The 23,211-nt window shown below is 43.6% G+C and overlaps 1 protein-coding gene and 1 long non-coding RNA gene across 2 annotated transcripts; one reads left to right on the top strand and one right to left on the bottom strand.

The window, feature by feature from the left end:
• The first annotated feature begins 2,199 nt into the window (after positions 1–2,199).
• Positions 2,200–4,171, top strand: LOC138675226 (uncharacterized). Its single transcript, XR_011320646.1, has 2 exons — positions 2,200–3,472; positions 3,550–4,171. It is a non-coding gene; the product is annotated as an uncharacterized lncRNA (long non-coding RNA).
• A 4,558-nt stretch (positions 4,172–8,729) lies between these two features.
• LOC138675223 (E3 ubiquitin/ISG15 ligase TRIM25-like) lies at positions 8,730–21,133 on the bottom strand. Its single transcript, XM_069763271.1, has 2 exons — positions 20,833–21,133; positions 8,730–10,936 (listed from the first exon to the last, which is right to left on the bottom strand). The coding sequence occupies exon 2, from the start codon at positions 10,924–10,926 to the stop codon at positions 9,328–9,330; it is 1,599 nt and encodes a 532-aa protein (XP_069619372.1). The 5' UTR covers positions 10,927–10,936; positions 20,833–21,133; the 3' UTR covers positions 8,730–9,327.
• Between the last annotated feature and the right edge of the window lie 2,078 nt (positions 21,134–23,211).

Raw genomic sequence — 23,211 nt, 5'->3', positions numbered from 1 at the left:
TAGGTATATATATATATATATATATATATATATATATATAGATCACAAAAATAGGCAGCACTCCATATTCAAGAAATAATATGCAGGTGTTTATTGAGCCCACATCTCCATGCAACGTTTCGGCTCCAACTGAGCCTTTCTCAAGCAGTGAACATACATTTCTTACACATATATATAGGGATATAACCCTACCATCCCCAAAGTGCAGCCAATCAGTAAATCCCATTAAGTTACATATGATTACAATACAAGGTGTATTAATGCCAGCTGTGTACTATTAAAAACCTCATAGGACACCTCCTATACACAGGGACCTTCTATTATATATTATCATACCTTTGGAGAGACATTAATGGTGGAGACAGCGTGTAATCAGCGTACCCTTACCGCTAGTGCGCATGTCCAAGCGCTACTATGTGCATCACAGTCACATGTCCTACGGGAGGCCAATCACAGACGCTAATGTGCGTCTGACGTCATGGATGCACATGGATGATGGGAGGCCAATCAATAAATATGTCAATAAGCATTTTTCTGCTTCGATATGTCTTTTGTTATTGTGGATAGGGAGGCCAGAAGAGGCCAGTGGCAATATATTTATCTGTGTTTACAGTGTCTTAATCACCTGTGTTCATATTAGCCAGGACCAGAGTGCTACTGTTGTACAGGAGTCATGAGTGGAGGCGCTCTACCCGGAGGGGTGAAGCGCACCCTCTAGACACTGTATGATTGCCAGGTGGTTGTCTGAATTAAGGCTTCCCCTGGTGGGTCAAAGCAGGAATATGCACTATATATAGGAGTCCATATGGCATGTTAGAAGGAAATTGCCTTTGTGAACTATAAGGTGATATATAGATACTGTAGAAAAAAACATCATAATAAAAGACGTAAATACACACATGCTGGTTTATTAAAATAGGATGGTAGTATAGAGCGCTAATGTGCATGACGCCAAATGATGAGTGATGTTCCAGATTGGCTGTCTATTAGACATATGAGTGTATTTTACATAGAAGCGCTGGGGCATGCGCAGTAGCGCTGTGGCATGTTGAGATTCCCCAACCAAGATGGAAGTGTCGAGCGCTAGTGCGCAGGCGCATGACGTCAGACGCACATTAGCGTCTGTGATTGGCCTCCCGTAGGACATGTGACTGTGATGCACATAGTAGCGCTTGGACATGCGCACTAGCGGTAAGGGTACGCTGATTACACGCTGTCTCCACCATTAATGTCTCTCCAAAGGTATGATAATAGAAGGTCCCTGTGTATAGGAGGTGTCCTATGAGGTTTTTAATAGTACACAGCTGGCATTAATACACCTTGTATTGTAATCATAGGTAACTTAATGGGATTTACTGATTGGCTGCACTTTGGGGATGGTAGGGTTATATCCCTATATATATGTGTAAGAAATGTATGTTCACTGCTTGAGAAAGGCTCAGTTGGAGCCGAAACGTTGCATGGAGATGTGGGCTCAATAAACACCTGCATATTATTTCTTGAATATGGAGTGCTGCCTATTTTTGTGATCTATCTGGATTGGTATACAACCATTGGACGGGTTGTTTGGGCTGTGCACCCGAAGATAAGTATAGGATTTGTGCTGTTCCATTTTTTGTCTACTATATATATATATATATATATATATATATATATGTCAGTGAGACACATATATATATATAGCTTCAATTACCGGCTTTTGCTTTCTCCTTCCTAAAACCCGACATGATATGAGACATGGTTTACATACAGTAAACCATCTCATATCACCATTTGTTTTGCATATTCCACACTAGTAATGTTAGTAGTGTGTATGTGCAAAATTTGGCCGTTCTAGCTAGTAAATTAAGCTGAGGGCGCCCTCTTATGATCTCGAGCCAGGGAGCTTTCTAGGAAAGTTCCCACGATCTAGGAACAGCCAGCAGAGGGCGCCTCACCGCAAATGCAGGTAAATATAGGTCAATGACCTACTTTACCTACATTCTCCGGGGTTTTGCAGACATGAGCAACGTTGCATTAGCAAAGCTCGTGGCTGCAAAATATTTTAACCCTTTCAGATGGATTTACATCGTTGGACTTTACAGATCTGCGGAAGGTAAGGATATTGTTGGTTTATTATGTTTTTTTTGTTACAGAACGAGTGCTATCAAATGTCCATGTGGCCTTCTATACATTGGTGAAACAACTCAGCCTATTAGATCCCGCATTTCCAAGCATAAATCTACTATTCGTTGCCAGAATTTGTTATTGCCACTTCCATCTCATTTTGTTGCCAAGAGTCATAATATTTCACAACTTAGGTTCCAGGTTTTGGAGCACATCCCAGTACAAAGACGGGGTGGTAATAGGATCCACCTCCTGAAAAAGAAGGAGGCATTTTGGATTCACGAACTACAAACCTTAGCTCCCAAAGGTCTTAATAGAGACTATGACTCCTTGGCCTTTATCTAATATTGTCTATGCCCCATAGGTACCTTCTATTGGTATAATGTATTAGGTCATTTAGTGATTTATATATATATATATATATATACGTTATATACTAATACGTCTGTTCTTCTTCACAGAGTCGCCTTTATTGACACCCATCCTGCAAGTCACTGCCTGCCTCCTCTCCCTCCCTGGATTTTCCCTTCCTGTGTTCCCTACCCAGCTGCATATTTGTTCCCATGTTTATATCTACTTGTTACTCTTTTATACCTACACCGTATATACATCCACATATACTCTATTATACACATGGCCCCCTCCTTTTTATTGTATATCAGGTTATGCTCCGGTCTCTATGGCTACATCAGCATCGCACTTAGGTAGTTCAGGTTACTCCTTATGATGTTACTCTGGCCTTCACCGCTAACCGTACTACATTTCCCATTATACTTGGCGGCTTTATCTTAGCTACTTCCTTCTAGGTCTGCCCCTCGGGTTCTTGGCTCCGTAGGTAGTCCCGCCCCTCTGTTTTGCTAGTTCGCGTCATGTTCTATGACGCGCTTCCGGTTTCCTTTGCCTCCGGAACTACATTTCCCATAGTTCTCGGCGCCTTCTTCCTGGCCACACGCATATCCCCTTCTTATATGACGTACTTCCGGTTTTCGGCCTCGCAGCTAGTCCCGCCCTAGCATTATTTAAGCCGGTCTTTTTAGACATGGAGCATTCAACCAGCGGTGGACACCGCGTTGATGTACTCCCTCTGCCTGTCTTATTCCGGTAAGCGATATAAATATATCTTCTCTTAGCCCCCTTGGTTGTTTAGTGCCTTACTGACTTTTTGCCATTGTTTAGGAGCCCTCCTGTAGTGACAGTTTTCTATGGAACCCTATCCATATATCCTTGCGCATTAGGTGAGCTTGGTTTACCCCCTCCTCTGATTAGATCTCTCACCTGTCTATTATATTTTTACTTATATTATTTTCACTACTCAGGTCATCGCTGCTCCTATTCTATACTGTGGCTTAGACCACTTTACTCCAAGGTTAGAATCACTATGTTTTATAGAATTCCCCATTGCTATGACCGCTTTAGAATTATTTTCTCCTCTTCTTTTTATAGTCTATTGATTGGATTACATCCTATCTCTACATATACCAGAACTACCCTAGTGTTTCTTTCCTTTATACATTATAGGTGAGAGACCATTTTCTTTTTCTTTTTCTTTTTTCAAGGGTCTAGTACCAGGATCTCATTATCTACATTCCTTTGCATATTTTTCAGTTAATTTTTCTACATATCTAGTGTGGATGGTATATATACCTCTATTTTCATCTATTCGGTTAGTATATAAATATATTCCTTCTCCCATATATATGGCACATCCTTTTCTTATATCCTTCTCGCTATTTTAGGACATTGGCTCTTCCTTTGAGGTTCCAAATAGCTTCCAACATAAGGAGCCTCTTTACATATATCAGTGCCTTAAGCATCCACACATCAGCAGTCGGGTATGTAAAAATGTACCTTTTTCCCACCTCTCTTCCCTTCCTTCCCACCCATCACATATCCATATTGTGAGATTTAATTTTTGCTAATTTTTTGTTAATATCTTTTCGACATTGTAATTGTCATGTTATGTTATTTATGCAGCCTTACTGAAGAAGGTCTGATTATTTGACCGAAACGTTTATTTTGCTGGACTGCTACTCAAGTAATAAAAATATTTTCTTTATTATCACTATCCACTTGGTTGAGTGCCAAGTCATTTACTTACTATTTGATTACTGGTGTGGGAAACCTCTCTTGAGCACCGACACAGCTGTGCCACGATATACTCTATTACCTCAGACATTGTGCTCCTCCATTATCTACCTCATGTACTAGTGTAATGTCATCTACATCACATACAGAGGGAAGTTTTACCTCAGACATTGTGCTCCTCCATTATCTACCTCATGTACTAGTGTAGTGTCATCTACATCACATACAAAGGGAAGTTTTACCTTAGACATTGTGTTCCTCCATTATCTACCTCATGTGCTAGTGTACTGTCATCTACATCACATACAGAGGGAAGTTTTACCTCAGACATTGTGCTCCTCCATTATCTACTTCATGTACTAGTGTAATGTCATCTACATCACATACAGAGGGAAGTTTTACCTCAGACATTGTGTTCCTCCATTATCTACCTCATGTACTAGTGTACTGTCATCTACATCACATACAGAGGGAAGTTTTACCTCAGACATTGTGTTCCTCCATTATCTACCTCATGTACTAGTGTACTGTCATCTACATCACATACAGAGGGAAGTTTTACCTCAGACTTTGTGCTCCTCCATTATCTACCTCATGTACTAGTGTAGTGTCATCTACATCACACACAGAGGGAAGTTTTACCTCAGACTTTGTGCTCCTCCATTATCTACCTCATGTACTAGTGTAGTGTCATCTACATCACATACAGAGGGAAGTTTTACCTCAGACATTGTGCTCCTCCATTATCTACCTCATGTACTAGTGTAGTGTCATCTACATCACACACAGAGGGAAGTTTTACCTCAGACTTTGTGCTCCACCATTATCTACCTCATGTACTAGTGTACTGTCATCTACATCACACAGAGGGAAGTTTTACCTCAGACATTGTGCTCCTCCATTATCTACCTCATGTACTAGTGTAGTGTCATCTACATCACATACAAAGGGAAGTTTTACCTCAGATATTGTGTTCCTCCATTATCTACCTCATGTACTAGTGTAGTGTCATCTACATCACATACAGAGGGAAGTTTTACCTCAGACTTTGTGCTCCTCCATTATCTACCTCATGTACTAGTGTAGTGTCATCTACATCACACACAGAGGGAAGTTTTACCTCAGACTTTGTGCTCCTCCATTATCTACCTCATGTACTAGTGTAGTGTCATCTACATCACATACAGAGGGAAGTTTTACCTCAGACATTGTGTTCCTCCATTATCTACCTCATGTACTAGTGTAGTGTCATCTACATCACATACAGAGGAAAGTTTTACCTCAGACATTGTGCTCCTCCATTATCTACCTCATGTACTAGTGTACTGTCATCTACATCATGTACAGTGGGAATTTTTACCTCAGACATTGTGTTCCTCCATTATCTTAGCCCATGTACTAGTGTAGTGTCATCTACATCACATACAGAGGGAAATTTTACTTCATTGTTTTCCTCTGTTATCTTTCCTCATGTAACTGCCTCACACATTGCCCCGTATTCACACTGCAGACATAGCTGACATCTCATATAGTGATAGTATTATACCCCACATGTGATGTCTGCAGCTTCTCATAGTCACGGTGTGATGGTGACTGTGGGGAGTGTGTGAATAATGGGCCACATATAATGCTCCATACAGAATGGGCCTCATATAATCCTCCATACAGAATGGGGCCCATGTAATGCTCCATACAGAATGGGGCTCATATAATACTCCATATAGAATAATGGGCCGCATGTAATACTTCATACAGAATGAGCCCCATATAATGCTCCATACATAAATAATCAAATACTTGCCTCCTCGTTCCCCGCTGGCTGCTGCTCCAGTCTCCTCAGCATCTTCTGACTCTGCACTGCTTAGCAGAGGGCGCACTGTAGTGACATCAGCGCGCCCACTGCCCTGAGACGTCAGAAAATACGGAAAAGACCGGAGAAATGGAGAGGTAACTATTTCAGACAGTTTAAAGCAAAATGACGGCCTGATGCCAACGCCTGGGCTGGCACTGCCCCCTCCCATCCCCCCCTGACTCATGAGGTCGATAGTGTGCCAGTGTCCCTGACCACTTGCTCATGGCCCCGACACTTGCCCAGGTGGTGACACCAACCCTGCATGTATGATAAATTTGCGCACAAAATGGTAAAGAGCAGGCTTTAAAAAGTACCTGTGTAGATCTCCAAGGGCAGTCTATAAAGGGCTTAAGGTACCGTCACATTAAGCGACGCTGCAGCGATATAGACAACAATGCCGATCGCTGCAGCGTCGCTGTTTAGTCGTTGTGTGGTCGCTCGAGAGCTGTCACACAGACAGCTCTCCAGCGACCAACGATGCCGAAGTCCCCGGGTAACCAGGGTAAACATCGCCAGGGCCGCACTTGGTAACCCAATGTTTACCCTGGTTACCATTGTAAATTTAAAAAAAAACACTACATACTTACATTCCGGTGTCTGTCGCGTCCCCCGGCGTCACCGCTGTGCTCTGCTTTACGGCCGGCCGGCGCTGACACAGTGCAGGGAAGCTGATGCCAGGGGACGCGACAGACACCGGAATGTAAGTATGTAGTGTTTTTTTTTTTTACATTTACAATGCTAACCAGGGTAAACATCGGGTTACTAAGCGCTGCACTGCGCTTAGTAACCCGATGTTTACCCTGGTTACAAGTGAACACATCGCTGGATCGGCGTCACACACGCCGATTCAGCGATGTCAGCAGGTGATCCAGCGACGAAATAAAGTTCCAGACTTTCAGCTCCGACCAGCGATGTCACAGCAGGATCCTGATCGCTGCTGCGTGTCAAACACAACGATATCGCTATCCAAGACGCTGCAACGTCACGGATCGCTATCGTTATCGTTCTAAAGTTGCTCAGTGTGAAGGTACCTTTACGCTACAACGTTGGGACCCCCAGCAATTATATGTTTAACACCTATCCTGCAGAGAGTTGATATTTGTTTTTGTAAGATTAACCCTCTAACTGTAACATTTAGAACCAGCCTCACTATTTTCATTTGTCAGTATAATAAAGAGTGTGTACAGCGGCTAATATATATCATCTGAAATTCCTCTTTATTGTAGCAAATATTATGTGAGACAGTTCAGTTGCTCAAATTATCTAACAGTGCGCCCCCATTTTGTACAAACTGTAAATGAACAATTTTTTGCGTAAAAACGCATCCTGCGGGCACATTTCAGGATGCGTTTTTTGTCCAAAACGACGGATTGCAACGGATGCCACACGACGCAAGTGTGAAAGTAACCTAAGTTGTACCATTAAACCTCGGCACTCTTGGACTCCTAAGCAAAATATGTAACAGCCCACACATTAAACACAACATTTATAATACTAGAGTTTTATTATGTGGCAGAGTGGCCATTGGGCCTTCCGGGGCCCATGTGTGACTGTGCCATACCTCTTCATACCCTTCACGCCACTGGCCTCTACTGAAACACAATATACTCAAGTAGACACATGACAAAGTAGTAATTCTGAATTCTTTGTGCTAGGGTTGAGCAAAAAAATTTGCTGGACCCTGGTCCAAGAGCCACATCAGTAGTCTGTGGTTGTTGGACCCAATTCCTGTAAACCTATTCCTACCTGATCGGATCCCTGTGCCTTTCTTGATTAGTAGGCCTAGTGCAATGTCATGAGTCTCCAAAATTACCGTATGTTGCACCAGACTTACTATTCAGTAGAGGAATTAGACATTTCAGCAGATAGGAGGAGATACGCAGGGTCGGGACCTGGTCCATGTACTACCAACATGGTCATTGGACCAGGGTCCTACAAATGCATTTGCTCAACTCTAGTTTGTACACGTCAATTTGTCAATATAAGCAGTCATTAGGTTTTTTTGAGAAAAAGATATAACTAAGCAGACAATTTGTAATAGCTTGACAAGAGAACATAATACTAGATTTTTATTGAATTATTTTTTTTTCTTGATTTTAAGGGAAGATTCATGTTTTAATTAAAAAAAAATTATTATACAGAATAAAATAATTAAGGTCAGTATCAGTTCAGTAAGTGAGTGTCCAACATTTGGCATTTGAAGTTGCACAAACATTTTACAACTTTTGGCACTTTTACGCAAGCTTTGCCAAAGTGGGAGAAATATGGGTGGGATGGAGAAAGGCTAAGCCTGACTGTCTAGTTAAGACATTGTTCTGCCTCTTTAGTGACATCAATTTTGCCAGAAATGTGCTCCAGTTCCTGATTAGAATAACATTTTTGCCTGAGGTGCACGCCAGTTGTACGATGCGCCTAATTCATTAAGTGGAGTGCGCCTCTTAGTCATTTAGGCTCATCTCACTATTTGGTCATGAACATTAGGACTGTCATTCACAATGCTGGTATTAATTGGGCCCTTTGTTTTACTTAGGCCGGGATCACACATACGCGAGATACGGCTGAGTCTCGCAGGTGAAAACCCAGCTCTGGCACCGGTACTCCGGAGCGGAGCATGCAGTTCCATGTATTGCTGTGCGGCTGCACGCTCCGCTCCGGAGTGCCGGCACCAGAGCTGGGTTTTCACCTGCGAGACTCGGCCATATCTCGCGTATGTGTGATCCCGGCCTTCTGCTTGAGAAAGGCTTTTAGTAGCTGATACATGAAGTGACTGAGGATAATAGTAGCTCTTGAAAACATTTGAAGTCCAGGCTGTGTATTGTCTTTTTTTAGGTTCTTTACTCTATAGCAGTTTTTCCCAAACTCCAGTCCTCACGGCCCCCAACATGCCATGTTTTCAGGATTTCAATAGTGAGAGAATTCCTGATACCTTAATACTTCCATCACCTGTGCAAAACTAAGCAAAGCCTAAGAACATGACACGTTTGGGGCCTATAGGACTGGAGTTTGGGAAACACCACTCAGACTACCGATTGACCAAATGACAATATCGAAAAATATGTTCTCTACACTGTGCTGGTGTCTGTAATTAGACATTTGTAAATTGTTTGTGTATCTGCCTACTTGTCTCCTTCTGACAACTGGAAGCCAAAAGAGAAGTGAAGAAGCCAGAAGAAGAGAATAATGAAGAGGTAATAAGTACTTATGTATTTCATTTTTATGCCCCACTAATGCTTAACATACACTATGGAAAGCTCATGAGAAACTTGTTTTTACAAGAGATGTTTTTAGCTGCAGATTTTTAACCAGCTACCTACTTGAAGAAACCCAGATAATGGATCACCTACACATACTGCAGCATGAATGGGCTCGGAGAAGGTAGCAGTGAAGGTGTGTAAGTGTCTGATGGGGTCACACAGCTCATAAAAGGACAACTGCCCGGCCTCATAATCCAGACTTATCCTGACTCTATCACTGGAGATATTGTCAGGTAACCGGATCTCCGTCCTGTCATATATCACTGAATACTGATTGTTACATCTCCTCAAACACCAGGACTTGTTATTATCGCCAATGTATGATTCATCTCCCTTCCTATCTATACTGGGATAACACATCCCCACCATCCACCTCCCCGATCGTTTGCTCTCAACATCCCAGTGATGTCGCCCTGAGGTAAATCCCCTCCTACTCATCACCTGATAATCCTGGAATCTCCCTTCTGTTTCTGGACGATTCTGCTTTTTTTCTGACCATATTGCAGTTTTCAGGTCATCTGATATAAGGATATAATTAGCAGCTGTGTTTACATCCAGTAATATGTCTGCAGGACCCTCCACATAGATCCCGCTCCTTATACCTGTTACTACGTCACATAATGTGTATAATGTGTGTGAGATCACAGCCACATCCAGGTCATCTCCATCATGGAGCTGTTTATCATGTCCCCCTGTGTCCTCATCACCTCCCTCCTCCTCAGGATCACACAAGTCACCGGTGTCTGGTTCCTGTAAGACAGTCAGTGGATCCGTCATGTTACACAACTCCTCAATGTGTCTCATCTTCCTGGACAGCTCGTCCTTCTTTATTTCCAGCTGATGGATCAGAGCAGACAGTGGCAGTGACTCTTCCTTCTCCTGCCTGGAGATCTCACTCAGAAACCTCTTCTCTAGTTCATCCAGTCGTCTCCTGATGTCTGTACACAGGGCAGTGACTCTCTCAGCTTCTCCAGCTGCTTTTTCTTGAGCTTTTCTCTTGCGTTCCTCCAGACTCTGGACTCTTTCCTCAGTCTCTTCTCTCTTTGTGGTCAGTTTTTGCATAAGATTTTTCAGTTTCTTCTTCTTCTTCTCTAAGGCTTCACCAAGTATCTCCACCTCGTGTCCCCGATGTTCTCCTGCCGAACAATACACACAGATACAAGCAGCGTCCTCGAAACAGTAATACTCCAGGATCTTCTTATGGACAGAACATTTCCTTTTCTCTAGAGAAGTACTGGGATCAGACATGACGTGTTCTGGTGATTTACTGTGAGCTCTCAGGTGTTTATTACACAGAGAAACTTCACAGTGTAGACAGGATTTAACAGCACGAACAGGAGAGTCCACACAGTGAGTGCAGAAAATCCTGTTTTTTAGCTGTTTTGGTGGAGTAAACAGGAAATTCTCCATTATTTTACGCAGAGCTAAGTTCCTCATCAGTGCCGGCCGCTGATAAAAGATTTCTCTACATTCAGGACAGGAATAAACTCTAGACTTGTCCTGTGTATCCAGCGCCTGATCAATACAAACCCGGCAGAAATTGTATCCACATCTCAGCATTACAGGATCTGTATAAGTGCTCAGACAGATGGAGCAGTCCAGCTCGTCTCTCAAATCAGCAGACGCCATGGCTGATCTACTGTAAAAAGAAAGAAATGAAACTGAATGTGCATGACATTGTATAAATAGTAAAGTTGTAGTTACACTATATAAGGAACAAGCAGATGTCGACACTGGATCTTAAGGTGCCTAAACACATCAGGCCAAGGGTGTTGAAAATGGACAATTAAAAAAATTAGACATTGTTTGTGTGAAATTTTAAGTGTATATTCCACCAGGTTTTTACTTCCACGTATAAGAACAGCATAAAGTATAGATGAGAACCATGATTCCAATACTTACTTGCTGTAGTTTTGATAAAATTACTGTGTTATCTGCTGCAACTTTGCTAGTCTTCTCACTGGTGACCTCTATCTATTTATCCCCACACAACACTAAGGCTGGTTTCACATTTGCGTTTAAAAACGCAGCGCTTTAAACGCAAACGCATTTGGTGAAAAAACGCGTTTAAACGCGTTTAAACGCTGCGTTTTTTTAGGCGCATGCGTTTTTGCATGTTTTAACACAAACGCGGCGTTTTGACGCGTTTACAAGTGTTTTTTCCTGCGTTTGCGTTTTTGAAACGCATGATGAGAAGTGTGTGACAGCTGCCAATCATCAAAATCAATTAGAAAACCCACTAGAAACAGAAATACCTAGGGTTAGGGTTAGGATCCCTAGTAACCCTAGGGATCCTAACCCTAACCCTAAAACACAAACTCTAACCCAAACTCTAACCCTAACCCTAACACAAACTCTAACACAAACTCTAACACAAACTCTAACACAAACTCTAACCCTAACACAAACTCTAACCCTAACACAAACTCTAACCCTAACACAAACTCTAACCCTAACCCTAACACAAACTCTAACACAAACTCTAACCTTAACCCAAACTCTAACCCTAACACAAACTCTAACACAAACTCTAACACAAACTCTAACACAAACTCTAACCCTAACACAAACTCTAACACAAACTCTAACACAAACTCTAACCCTAACACAAACTCTAACCCTAACCCTAGGGATCCTAACCCTAACCCTAGGGATCCTAACCCTAACCCCTTAGGGTTAGGATCCCTAAGGGTTAGGATCCCTTAGGGTTAGGGTTGGGGGGTGGCTTATCAGTGTGTATTCTTGTGTTTTTCTATAAAAACGCATGCATTTAAAAACGCATGCAAACACATGTGCTTTAAAACGAATGCATTTACATAGACATCAATACGTTTTTTTGCTGTAAAAAAAAGCATGCGTTTTTTTTGCGGCAAAAAAAGCCGCTAAAATACTACATGTTGCATTTCTGCAACACAACGCATGCAGAGAAAAAACGCATGCATCGTCAAAACGCATGCAAAAAACGCATGCGTTTTTAATGTTAAGTATAGGGAAAAAAACGCATGCTTTTTTTGCGCAAAAACGCAAAAAAAAAAAAACGCAAATGTGAAACCAGCCTAACTGGCAGATTTATACCTACACTGTGCATAGACAGAAAATTGCCATTCAGTGGTGGTAGGAGGGACATAGGTGGTGCTCCTTGAAAACTCCTGACTGTATAGTTAATGTGAACTGTGGTTTTGTGTGTTTTATCCTTATGTAGGCTGCAAGTTTCTTGTGTGCAAGGGTGGACAGGGTTAACTGTATGGATAGCCCATAATTTGGGGAGGAGTAAGTGGGCACTTGGAGTTAGTTCCTGTTTTATAGCAGTTTAAGTTCGGCTACAGTGAAAAAATGACACCCTTAGTCGGTTCTAGCCATATTTGTGTATGCGAAGAGCAGACTTAGGCTACGTTCACATTTGCATTGTTGGGCGTTGCGTCGGCAACGCAATGCACAACGCATGCAAAACGCATGCAAAAACGCATTGTTTTGTGACGCATGCGTCCATTTTTGGCTTGATTTTGGATGCAAAAAAATGCAACTTGCTGCGTTCTCTGCACCCTGACACTTGCGCCAAAAATGACGCATGCATCACAAAACGCAAGAAAACGCATGTCCATGCGCCCCCATGTTAAATATAGGGGCGCATGACGCATGCGTCGCCGAACCTGCACCCGACGCAACGCAAATGTGAACGTAGCCTTACATGGTAGTACGTTTCAGCATTCAAGTAACAATGGCAGCAGTCCTACATACTACAGACAAGTGGCACCTAATGCAAGAGAATTTTAAAGCAAGTTTCTAGTGTTTGTCAGATCTGGAGGTTTTAGTGAAGAAATATGGGATCAGCCAAGCTTGGAACATCCGTAAGGTTCGGCAGCTGGAAAATCTTGTTTACGTATTCCACAGAGTATACTCTAGGAGGTGCATTGGTCACAGCAAAACACAACAATCCGTGTGGCCCTCTATTGGGAAGATGGAGGTCCTCAGCATAGTCTGGTGTTTGTTTGCAACGTTATACACAAGTAACGTGCCGCTGTCCGCAACCGCTAAGTGTGTACCTCTGTCATGCAATACAGATGAAAATGTTAAGCAATTTTCTTGCTATTTTTATATGTTAAAGACCAAGTAAACAAGAGTTTATTTTCTTAACCATGCCAATTTCCTTCATCATGGAGTTAGTCTTAGTATTTTACAAAATGTGGCAGAACATAATCCGAAGGTGTTATGAGATGTATCAGCAATATGTGTACACATCCAGGGACCCCAGATAGGGTGCTTTGGGGTGCAAAACTAAATATCAGCCAGTCTCGGCCATTGCACCTCAATTAATGTAGTCGGCAGTATGTGGTTTCCCTGCAGGAACATTTTTTTGGGAGAAGACATGTGGTGCAAGCAAGCTATGTGTCCTAAGATGGTGCCCGGATACGTGTGTCTTAAGATGGTAAATTATGGCCTTTTAGTAGGAGTGGAAGACACCAGGGAGCACGAAAGAATACCCAGTCCACTGGAAGACCAGCCCTGATGAGGAATTGCCCTGAATCGACACGAAGGCCAGAGGTGGGAGGAGCGTAGCAGAAGAGGGTGTGATGGAAGGGTGGAGCCTAGGGAAGAAATGTAAGGGACTGAATAAAGCTGCGCCATTATACTACTGCGTGAGAAGGGAAAAGCATGTACGTTCTAGCACAGAGATGGCATCTGATGCATTAAGCAGCAACAACGAGGAACTGCAGTAATCCACCTAGTGCAGATGAGGTGGAAGAGCTCCGACACATAATGACTCCTGGAGCTGTGGCGGGAATGAAGTCCGAAGAGGATGACAAGAAGTGCGCAACACACAATCAACTTCCTCTGCAGTGGTCGACCATTTCCCATCCAGAGGTAGGCCTACTGCTGCATGAGGTTCGGGCGTGGTGCTCGAGCTAGATGACTGAGGGCAGAGGAGCACCGAAGACCATCACTGCTACACTACTGCCACTCCAGCTACCACTGCTCTAGCTGCCACCACAGCCCCACAACCCTCTGATGCCCATGACCTAGAACCACATGGAAAAGGGAACACAAGAAAAGGGGGATAGTGAAGTGATAAGTAAGATGAACTCTCCAAAGCAGCATCCGTTGGAGGAAGACATAGATCTGTACAAAATGTCTCGGTTCCTGCTACTGCCTGGGAAAGACATGCACATCTTTGAAGTTAGGATGAAGTGTTGGAAGCAGAATGTGTTGAAAGACCAAAAGAGGGGCTAAATTCTGGGTTGGGGTAGGTGTCGGGGCAACAAAATTTTGAGATTGAGGACCAGTGTTCTATGGGCCGCATAACACGGTTTGATGTGGCCCATGGGTTCAGCATCCTCTAGGAGTTTGGGACCGGAGACGAGGTATATATCAGCTGAAATGTAGTGAAGAAGTGAAGTAACGAAGAAGTATCTACCTCCCTGTCTCCATAACCTGTATGTGGGAGAATTGATATCCTTCCTGAAGATGTGGTGCTGGAAGGGTAGTATGCAGCCAAAAGTGACCAGTCCAGTTACAGTAGCCGATGACGAGGAATGCGTACACGAAACTGCGAGGGCCAAGGAACAACATGAGAGGTATCAAGGCAAGCAGTCGGGGTTCCCCATCAGGGCCAAAGTAGCTCCGCTTCCCCCCCGGATGTGGGAAGCACCCCATCTGGATGCTTAAAGGGGTTACAGTAGTTAGACCAGCTCATATGCATCTGTATCTTAATACAGTGAAGGGATTGACAGAGAGAAGAGGCTGGGGAATAGCGGGGGGATAGGTGGACTAGTTGGGCAGCAGAGTTTAAGATACATTGGAGGGGAGGCCATAGAGCAGGAGTTTGCAATAGTCAAAATGGGAGATGATGAGGACATGCAATAGATTTTGCAGATTCTAGGTTGAGGAATGTTCGGATCCAGGAGATGTTTTTGAGTTGAAGTCGGCAGGAGGTGGAAAGGGCTTGGATATGTGGTTTGAAGGAGAGATCAGAGTCAAGGATTACACCGAGGCAGCGAGCTTGTGGTACTGGAGAGACTGGAGAGAGTGAGTAGCCATTTACTTTAATGGATTGGTTTGTTGGGACAGTCGAGTGAGATGGGGGAAAGATGATGAATTCTGTTTTGTCCATGTTAAGTTTTAGAAATCTAGCAGAGAAGAAGGATGAAATAGCGGACAGACATTGTGGAATTCTGGTTAGTAGGCAGTGATATCTGGTCCAGAGAGGTAGATCTGTGTGTCATCAGCATAATGGTGATACTGCAAGCCATGAGATTCTATGAGCTGTCCCAGTCTGAAGGTGTAAATGGAGAAGAGCAGGGGTCCTAGGACTGAACCTTGCGGGACTCAGACAAATAGGGGCGAGGTGAGGAAGTGGTGTGTGAGTGGGAGACGCTGAATGTCCAGTCTTTTAGGTATGATGCGATCCAAGATAGGGCCAAGTCTGTGATGCCAATAGATGAAAGGGTCTGTAGTAATAGGGAGTGGTCCACTGTGTCAAAGGCAGAGGACAGGTCTAGGAGAAGGAGGACAGAGTAGTGTCGCTTGGCATTGGCAGTCAGCAGGTAATTGGTGACTTTAGTTAGGGCAGTTTCAGTAGAGTGATACGGCCGGAAGCCAGATTGTAAGCGGTCGAAGAGGGAGCAGGAGGAGTGGTGGGAGGACAGTTCAAGATGGATGTGTTGTTCCAGTAGTTTTGAGGCATAGGGGATATTGGGTGATAGCTAGATACAGAGGATCGGTCAAGGGAGGACTTTTGAGGATAGGTGTGATTCAGGCATGTTTGAAGCATGAGGGGAAAACACCAGTTGTTATTGATAGGTTGAAGAGATGGGTTAGAGTTGGGATGAAGACTGTGGTAAGGTTTGGGAAGAAGTGGAATGGGATCGGTCAAGTGCACAGGTAGTGAGATGTGATCTTGAGAGTAGGGCGGAAAGTTAGTTAATCAGAATATATGAGTGTTCCATGGTGAACCTCGTTGGTCCAACTAAGGCCACAGACGAGTCAATGCAGATGAGGTACCCAGACCAGCCCTGGAAGTGGAAAAGATCACTTTCCCCTACCGGATGGAAGAGTTTTTATGGGAATGATAAGAAACTCTCTGGAAAACTGTAAGCAGTGAAATTGCTTTGACAGAACTGCACCTCGACACATCTAACTCCCGTTGTAGGCCGATAGGCCATATTGAATAAAAGGATAAAAAAATAAAACACTTTTTTGTTAAGTATATATTTCCACATGTGTTACTTCATAGTTTTGATGCCTTCAGTGTGAATGTACAATTTTCATAGTCATGAAAATACAGAAAAATCTTTAAATGAGGTGTGTCCAAACTTTTGCTCTGTACTGTATGTAAAGTTGTGAAAGGGGATCTCATATGCCTCTTCCTCTCTAAATAAATAGTGTTTGTACCAAGTATATGGTTTTATTGTATTTTTGTGACCGTAGTAATATCTGAATCTGCATAGTGTTTCATAGGCACTAATGTACTCAATTAATGTCATGACAAGATAGTGCTGGGAAACATACTGGGAGCATTATCTGTCATCCAACCGACCACCTGTTTCACTGTTCTGGCTTCAAGAGAATTTACCCTCATAGTATCCCTTTCCAAATCATGCTTCATAAGAGAACATGATTTTTCTCTATATCCTGCGTTCTTTTAGGATTACACTATATAGAACAGGCTATCGCAGAATTAAGTTCCCTTGAGAGAACTAAAAAGTAAACAATCAAAAAAAAGTTTGCATAATATAAAAAAAGTCTATAAAAATTCTGACTAATCCAAAAAAAGGAATTAAAAAAAGCATGTTTGGTGTCGCTGTGATTAAAATGAATTCATCCAATATTATTGGAGCCTTCTAAGTTAAGGGATCATATCGTACTATGGCTAAGAACATGACCGTTCAAAACACGTAAGGTTAGGTATATTCTTGGGAATAGTTTTTATTTTTTAGTTTTTGAATTTTAAATGTACTGAATAAATCTTTGTTTTAACTATTAATACCCTCGGATTTGCTGCTGGATAACCCAAACCAGGGTGGTCAACTGGATAACTTTGTCTGGACCACAATGCATGGAGTAGTCGCTGGTCTCCTGACTCCATCTTGATAGCCTCATATATGTATATGAGAGTATTAATTTCAGGTCGGGAGACATGCAGCTAGTCTGTGCATCCACGGTCCAAACTCAAAACTGTTTTTCACTGATGTCTGAATGTTACTTAAAGCTATGTTCACATTAAAATTTTTTGAGGAATTCTTTTTGGGGGAAATCCTCTCCAAAATCTTCAAAACCCATTGAAAAATCAGTTGAAAAACTCTCCCTATTCGCTACAACAGAAAACCAATTAACTGTTCATATAAGGAGAATTTTTTTAAAGCTTTTTTTCCTGAAAAAACTACCTGATGGAAGAAAAAGAGCATGTGAAGCAGTTGGAGAGTATTTGAAGCAGTTCCTGAAAAAAAAACTCTCCACGCACAGCATGATAAGTAAAAAATTGAATTCCTACCCACAATTTACCCTCACAGTATCCCTCGCCCCACAGTGTCCCGACAGTGCCCCCAACACAGTATGATGTCCCTACAGCAGATCGGGGAAAGTGCGGCCATATCTGGTCCTCTGGCTTTTCCAGTCCTGCCAGGATTGAGAAGACAGCCAAAGGGCTAAAATTAGTGGCCCATCCGCACCCTGTCTCTGCTGTCTCATCCACACTGACTGTATTGGTGGAGGAGGGTTCTCATTCTGGACATGGGGAGGCTATGGTGCTCTCTTGCTGGATATGGGGAGGTTATGTGGGTCTCTTGCTGCAAATGAGGAGGCTATGGGGGGCTCTTTCTAGACATGGGAAAGCTATGGGAGTCTCTTTCTGGACATGTGGATGCTATGGGGCTCTCATGCTGGACATGGGGAGACTGTGGGTCTTTCATGCTGGACATTGGGAAGCTATGGGGCTCTCATGCTGGATATGGGGAGGCTGTGGGACTCTCATGCTGGACATGAGGTTGTGGGGCTCTCATGCGAAACATGGGGAGGCTTTGGGGGTCTCTTGCTGGACATGGGGAGGTTATGGGAGTCTCTTGCTGCACGTGGAAAAGCTATGGGGCTCTCATGCTGGATAAGGGGAAGCTATGGTGCTTTCATGCTGGATATGGGGAGGCTATGGGGCTCTCATGATGGACATGGGTAGACTGTGTGGATCTCATGCTGGATATGGGGAGGCTGTTAGGGGCTCATGTTGTATATGGAGAGGTTGTGTGGGGCTCATCCTGTACATAGGAGGCTGTGTGGGGCTCATGCTGTAGATAGGAGGCTGTGTGGTGCTCATGCTGTATATGGGGAGGCTGTGTGGGGCTCATGCTTTAGATAGGAGGCTGTGTGGGGCTCAGGCTGTATGGGAAGGCTGTGTGGGGCTCATGCTGTAGATAGGAGGCTGTGTGGGGCTTATGCTGTAGATAGGAGGCTGTGCGGGGCTCATGCTATATATGGGGAGGCTGTGTGGGGCTCATGCTGTAGATAGGAGGCTGTGTGGGGCTCATGCTGTAGATAGAAGGCTGTGTGGGGCTCATGCTGTATATGGGGAGGCTGTGTGGGGCTAATGCTGTAGATAGGAGGCTGTGTGGGGCTTATGCTGTAGATAGGAGGCTGTGTGGGGCTTATGCTGTAGATAGGAGGCTGTGTGGGGCTCATGCTGTAGATAGAAGGCTGTGTGGGGCTCATGCTGTATATGAGGAGGCTGTGTGGGGCTAATGCTGTAGATAGGAGGCTGTGTGGGGCTTATGCTGTAGATAGGAGGCTGTGTGGGGCTTATGCTGTAGATAGGAGGCTGTGTGGGGCTTATGCTGTAGATAGGAGGTTGTGTGGGGCTCATGCCATATATGGGGAGGCTGTGTGGGGCTCATGCTGTAGATAGGAGGCTGTGTGGGGCTTATGCTGTATATAGGGAGGCTGTGTGAGGCTCATGCTGTATATGGGGAGGCTGTGTGGGGCTCATGCTGTATATAGGGAGGCTGTGTGGGGCTCATGCTGTATATAGGGAGGCTGTGTGGGGGCTTAAACGGTATATAAGGGGCTGTCTGGTTGGGCTCATACGATATATAGAAAGGGCTGTAACTTAATTCTGCACAATATTAAGTGATACAATTAATATAATTATTAATATAATAATTATTAATATGTTAATATTAATAGTGAGCAGAAGTAATTTCAACCTATTGGTTTGGCCTACACAACAGTCACGGTTTCTCGTATGGGCCCTCGGGAAAATTAATTGCCCACCCCTGCCCTACAGTGATTCACAACTCAGTATGATGTCAACAACATTCCCCCACCATCTTTCATAATGGCTCCCACAGTCATTCCTTATCCAGTATGATGCCCCTACATTTCCTTACACAGCCCCTAGCCCCTCACACAGTATGATAACTCCCCCCAGTATGATGAGCCACTTAGTATAATAACCCCATCAGGATGATGTGCACTTTGCCCGCTAAACAGTTTGATACCCCTACAGCTTCCCACAGAATATGATGTCCCTCACGCAGCATTATGGCTCCCACAGACAGTACATAACCTCCAAAACCCCACAAACACAGTATCATGGCCCCCAGACAGTACGCTGCCTCCAATACACATAGTTGGATGGTCTCCACAATCCCCTCAGATAATGTAATGGCCCCAATAGCCCTTAGGCCTTCTTTACATGTCCATTTTTTTATGTCCGTATACTGTCCATTTTTTAAGGACATACACACAACCATTGTATTCAATGATGGTGCACACATGGTAGGTTTTTCACTCGGACATGTATCCGTATGAAAAACCAGCGGACATGTCAGTTGTTTTTGCACAGCACGGACAAAATATGTGCTGCACACGTGGACACTGATGACATACGGATGACATCTGTGTGTCATCAGCATAACACGTACCGGCGCCTGGGAAAAAGTGATACAGTTCGTACTGATCCCAGGTGCCGGCTACCGAATGCAGCTCTCGTCATTGTCCCCTGGTTGCGCTGAGATCAGCGCAAGCAGGAGACAATGTTGGGAGTTGTATTTAGCACCCGATGTGTACATCCTGTGTAAAATAAATAATTACATTTTAAAAATGCCATGGAATCCCGCCTACGATTCATAACCAGCAGAGGGAAAGCAATGACGAGAGCTGCATTCAGCACCCGGTGACTGGGATCAGCGTGAACTGTACTGCTTTTCCTAGGCGCCGGTACGTGTCTCACGGACACACGTATGGCACATGGACACACGGATTTCACACGGATATCACATATGTACATACGGATGACACACGGACACCAGTACTGTTTTTTCGTGTACAGGAAGCACCACTACTGTGAAGGAGGCCTTGCACAGTATGATTACCCCATACATGGTATGATATCACCCATATTCCCCACAGACAGTATCATGGCACCCAAAACTTCCAACAGAGTATCATGGTCCCTACAATCCCCCCCCCCCCCCACTCAGTATCAAGGTTTCTATCCACAGTGTGGTACACCCACAAGTCCTCAACAAGTACTGACGACAAGTCCTGTACCTTCTTCTATGATGGACTCCAAGTTTTCTTTCCTTAGCTGGCTGCAAGCGTCTCAATATTTTTTGTTTTATGCTACTTCCTCCTTGGCCTCACGACAACTTCTCAGAAAGATGGATTCTCCAAAACGCAGTAAATGCTTCCTCCACATAAGCCTCTTTCTGCAAGATGTTGCCCAGATATTTAGTAGTCACCTGGGGAGACGTTTACACCACCACTCTCTCTGTTAACTCTCTCCCGGATCTCTCCACAGTTTCTTCCTGCAGACTCGCCCTCTCTGCTTTCCACAGTCCTATCTCCATCTGGGACTCATGCCAGGGCCCATCCTATCGCGCTATGTACCATGTGCACAGCAGTCTGAGCATTAAACCTTCAACCTTCACCTATTTACATAAGCCCTTAAAATCACAGAATTTTTTGTGCATTCCAAAAGTCATAACCGATTTAGTTTTAATCCATGCTGCAGCCGTAAGAGAGCCTTTTTTAGGAAGACTTTTATTTGTTATATCTAACAATTAAATTTACATTTGAATTACTTGTATTATTTTACCTTTTTTAGGGGGACTTCAATACTACTCTTTTTGTGGTTTGGTTTGTGGGTTGTTCACTAACGTTGAGCAAAAAGATTCATGCCGACACTTTCAGTTCATAGAATCATAGAATGTTAGAGTTGGAAGGGAGCTCGAAGGTCATCGTGTTCAACCTCCTGCTCAAGATGAGCTCCTCCAAGCACGGCTGGAGCAATCACAGGTGTAATTATGGTGGTCTTATCTCAATCTTTTTCAACCACAGACATCTGCTATTAGTATGTTATGCAATTCCCATCACTGACAGGAAGTCATCTATCAAAGGCATTGGATGTGCAGGTGTGATGATACATCATTTTATCTTAATTATCCAGACATCACAGCAGGCTTCCAAAATTTTCACCAAAATGGTGGGAGATGCACCTCGGATGTATCTTTGACTGATGATGGTGATTTTCAGCGTCCACTTCAACAGCATCATGGTTTCTGCAAGACCTGGTCTTCTTGCCCTATAAATATTTTTGCTATCAATTCACTGGAAATTCACCATACTTAATACCTCCTTAATCCTACATTTAATCCTTAATACGTCCTCCATACTTGTCCAGCCTGTACAGTATTCAGGATTTGAACCACAAATATCCCTTCTCGTTGCAATGCTGGTCTAGTGGCTCATTGCAATTCCTTACTAGGGCTCATGGTTCTGGCACTAGCACTTCATGTCCTAATGGTATTTAATGGGGGTGGGTACCTCCGCACATCCTGCATGCCTTGGTAGGTCCAATAGCACCTTCGATATTTGGCACTGAAGGACCAGATGGGATGGTTTCAGACAAAACTTTTGTTCTTAGTTCACGGCTCTATATTGAAACAACCACTTGTGTGACGTAAGTGAACATTTCAATATAGGGCCTTGAAGCTCCCACTATAACCACAAGCAGGATGTTTGCTGTTATAAGGTATACCCAGGATATGTTCTTCAAAAACGGTCTTGGTCATGGAGGTGACTTCACACCCAGCATACACTAAACAGGATTAGACCACTCTAATAACTTGGCTCTTTAAAACTGAAGAAGAGCTTCCATCAATACTATAGATTTAGGAATTTATGGCTTCTTCAGTTGGCCTCCTGACAACACCAAGAGACTTGGCGAAATGTAAACTCTGGACAATTTGGTGCTAGGAAATCTTGCAATAGATGTGTTATGTGAGTTAGGGTACCGTCACACAGTGGCATTTTGATCGCTACGACGGCACGATTTGTGACGTTCGAGCGATATATCCGTGACGTTCCAGCGATCTAGCTGTGTCTGACATGCTCCTGCGATCAGGGACCCCGCTGAGAATCGTACGTCGTAGCAGATCGTTTGAAACTTTCTTTCGTCGTCTAGTGTCCCGCTGTGGCGGCATGATTGCATGGTGTAACAAAGGTGTGCACGATATTGTACATGATGTGCGCATAGTAACCAACGGCTTCTACATCGCACATACGTCATGAAATTATCGCTCCAGCGTCGTACATTGCAAAGTGTGACAGCAGTCTACGACGCTGGAGCGATATTGTTACGACGCTGGAGCGTCACGGATCGTGCCGTCGTAGCGATCAAAATGTCACTGTGTGACGGTACCCTTAGATGAGAGCTTCTAACCATCAGTAAAGTCCTGTAAAATGGAGATAATTACATTAGTCTAGAGATCACAGCCCACAGGAAATTCAATCTTTTATCTGAGTGCTTTTTAATCTTTCAGGTGCTAACAAGTAGGTAAAGATGACTACCCCTAATGTGGACCATCTGTCTCAACTTAAATTACGGAGATATCATAGTTATATCTTGTCTAAATAAGTTGGTAAAAA

The sequence above is a fragment of the Ranitomeya imitator genome, chromosome 4 (genome assembly GCF_032444005.1).
Source record: "Ranitomeya imitator isolate aRanImi1 chromosome 4, aRanImi1.pri, whole genome shotgun sequence".
Taxonomy (NCBI): Eukaryota; Metazoa; Chordata; class Amphibia; order Anura; family Dendrobatidae; genus Ranitomeya; species Ranitomeya imitator.
This window is presented reverse-complemented; position numbering and strand designations above follow the sequence as displayed.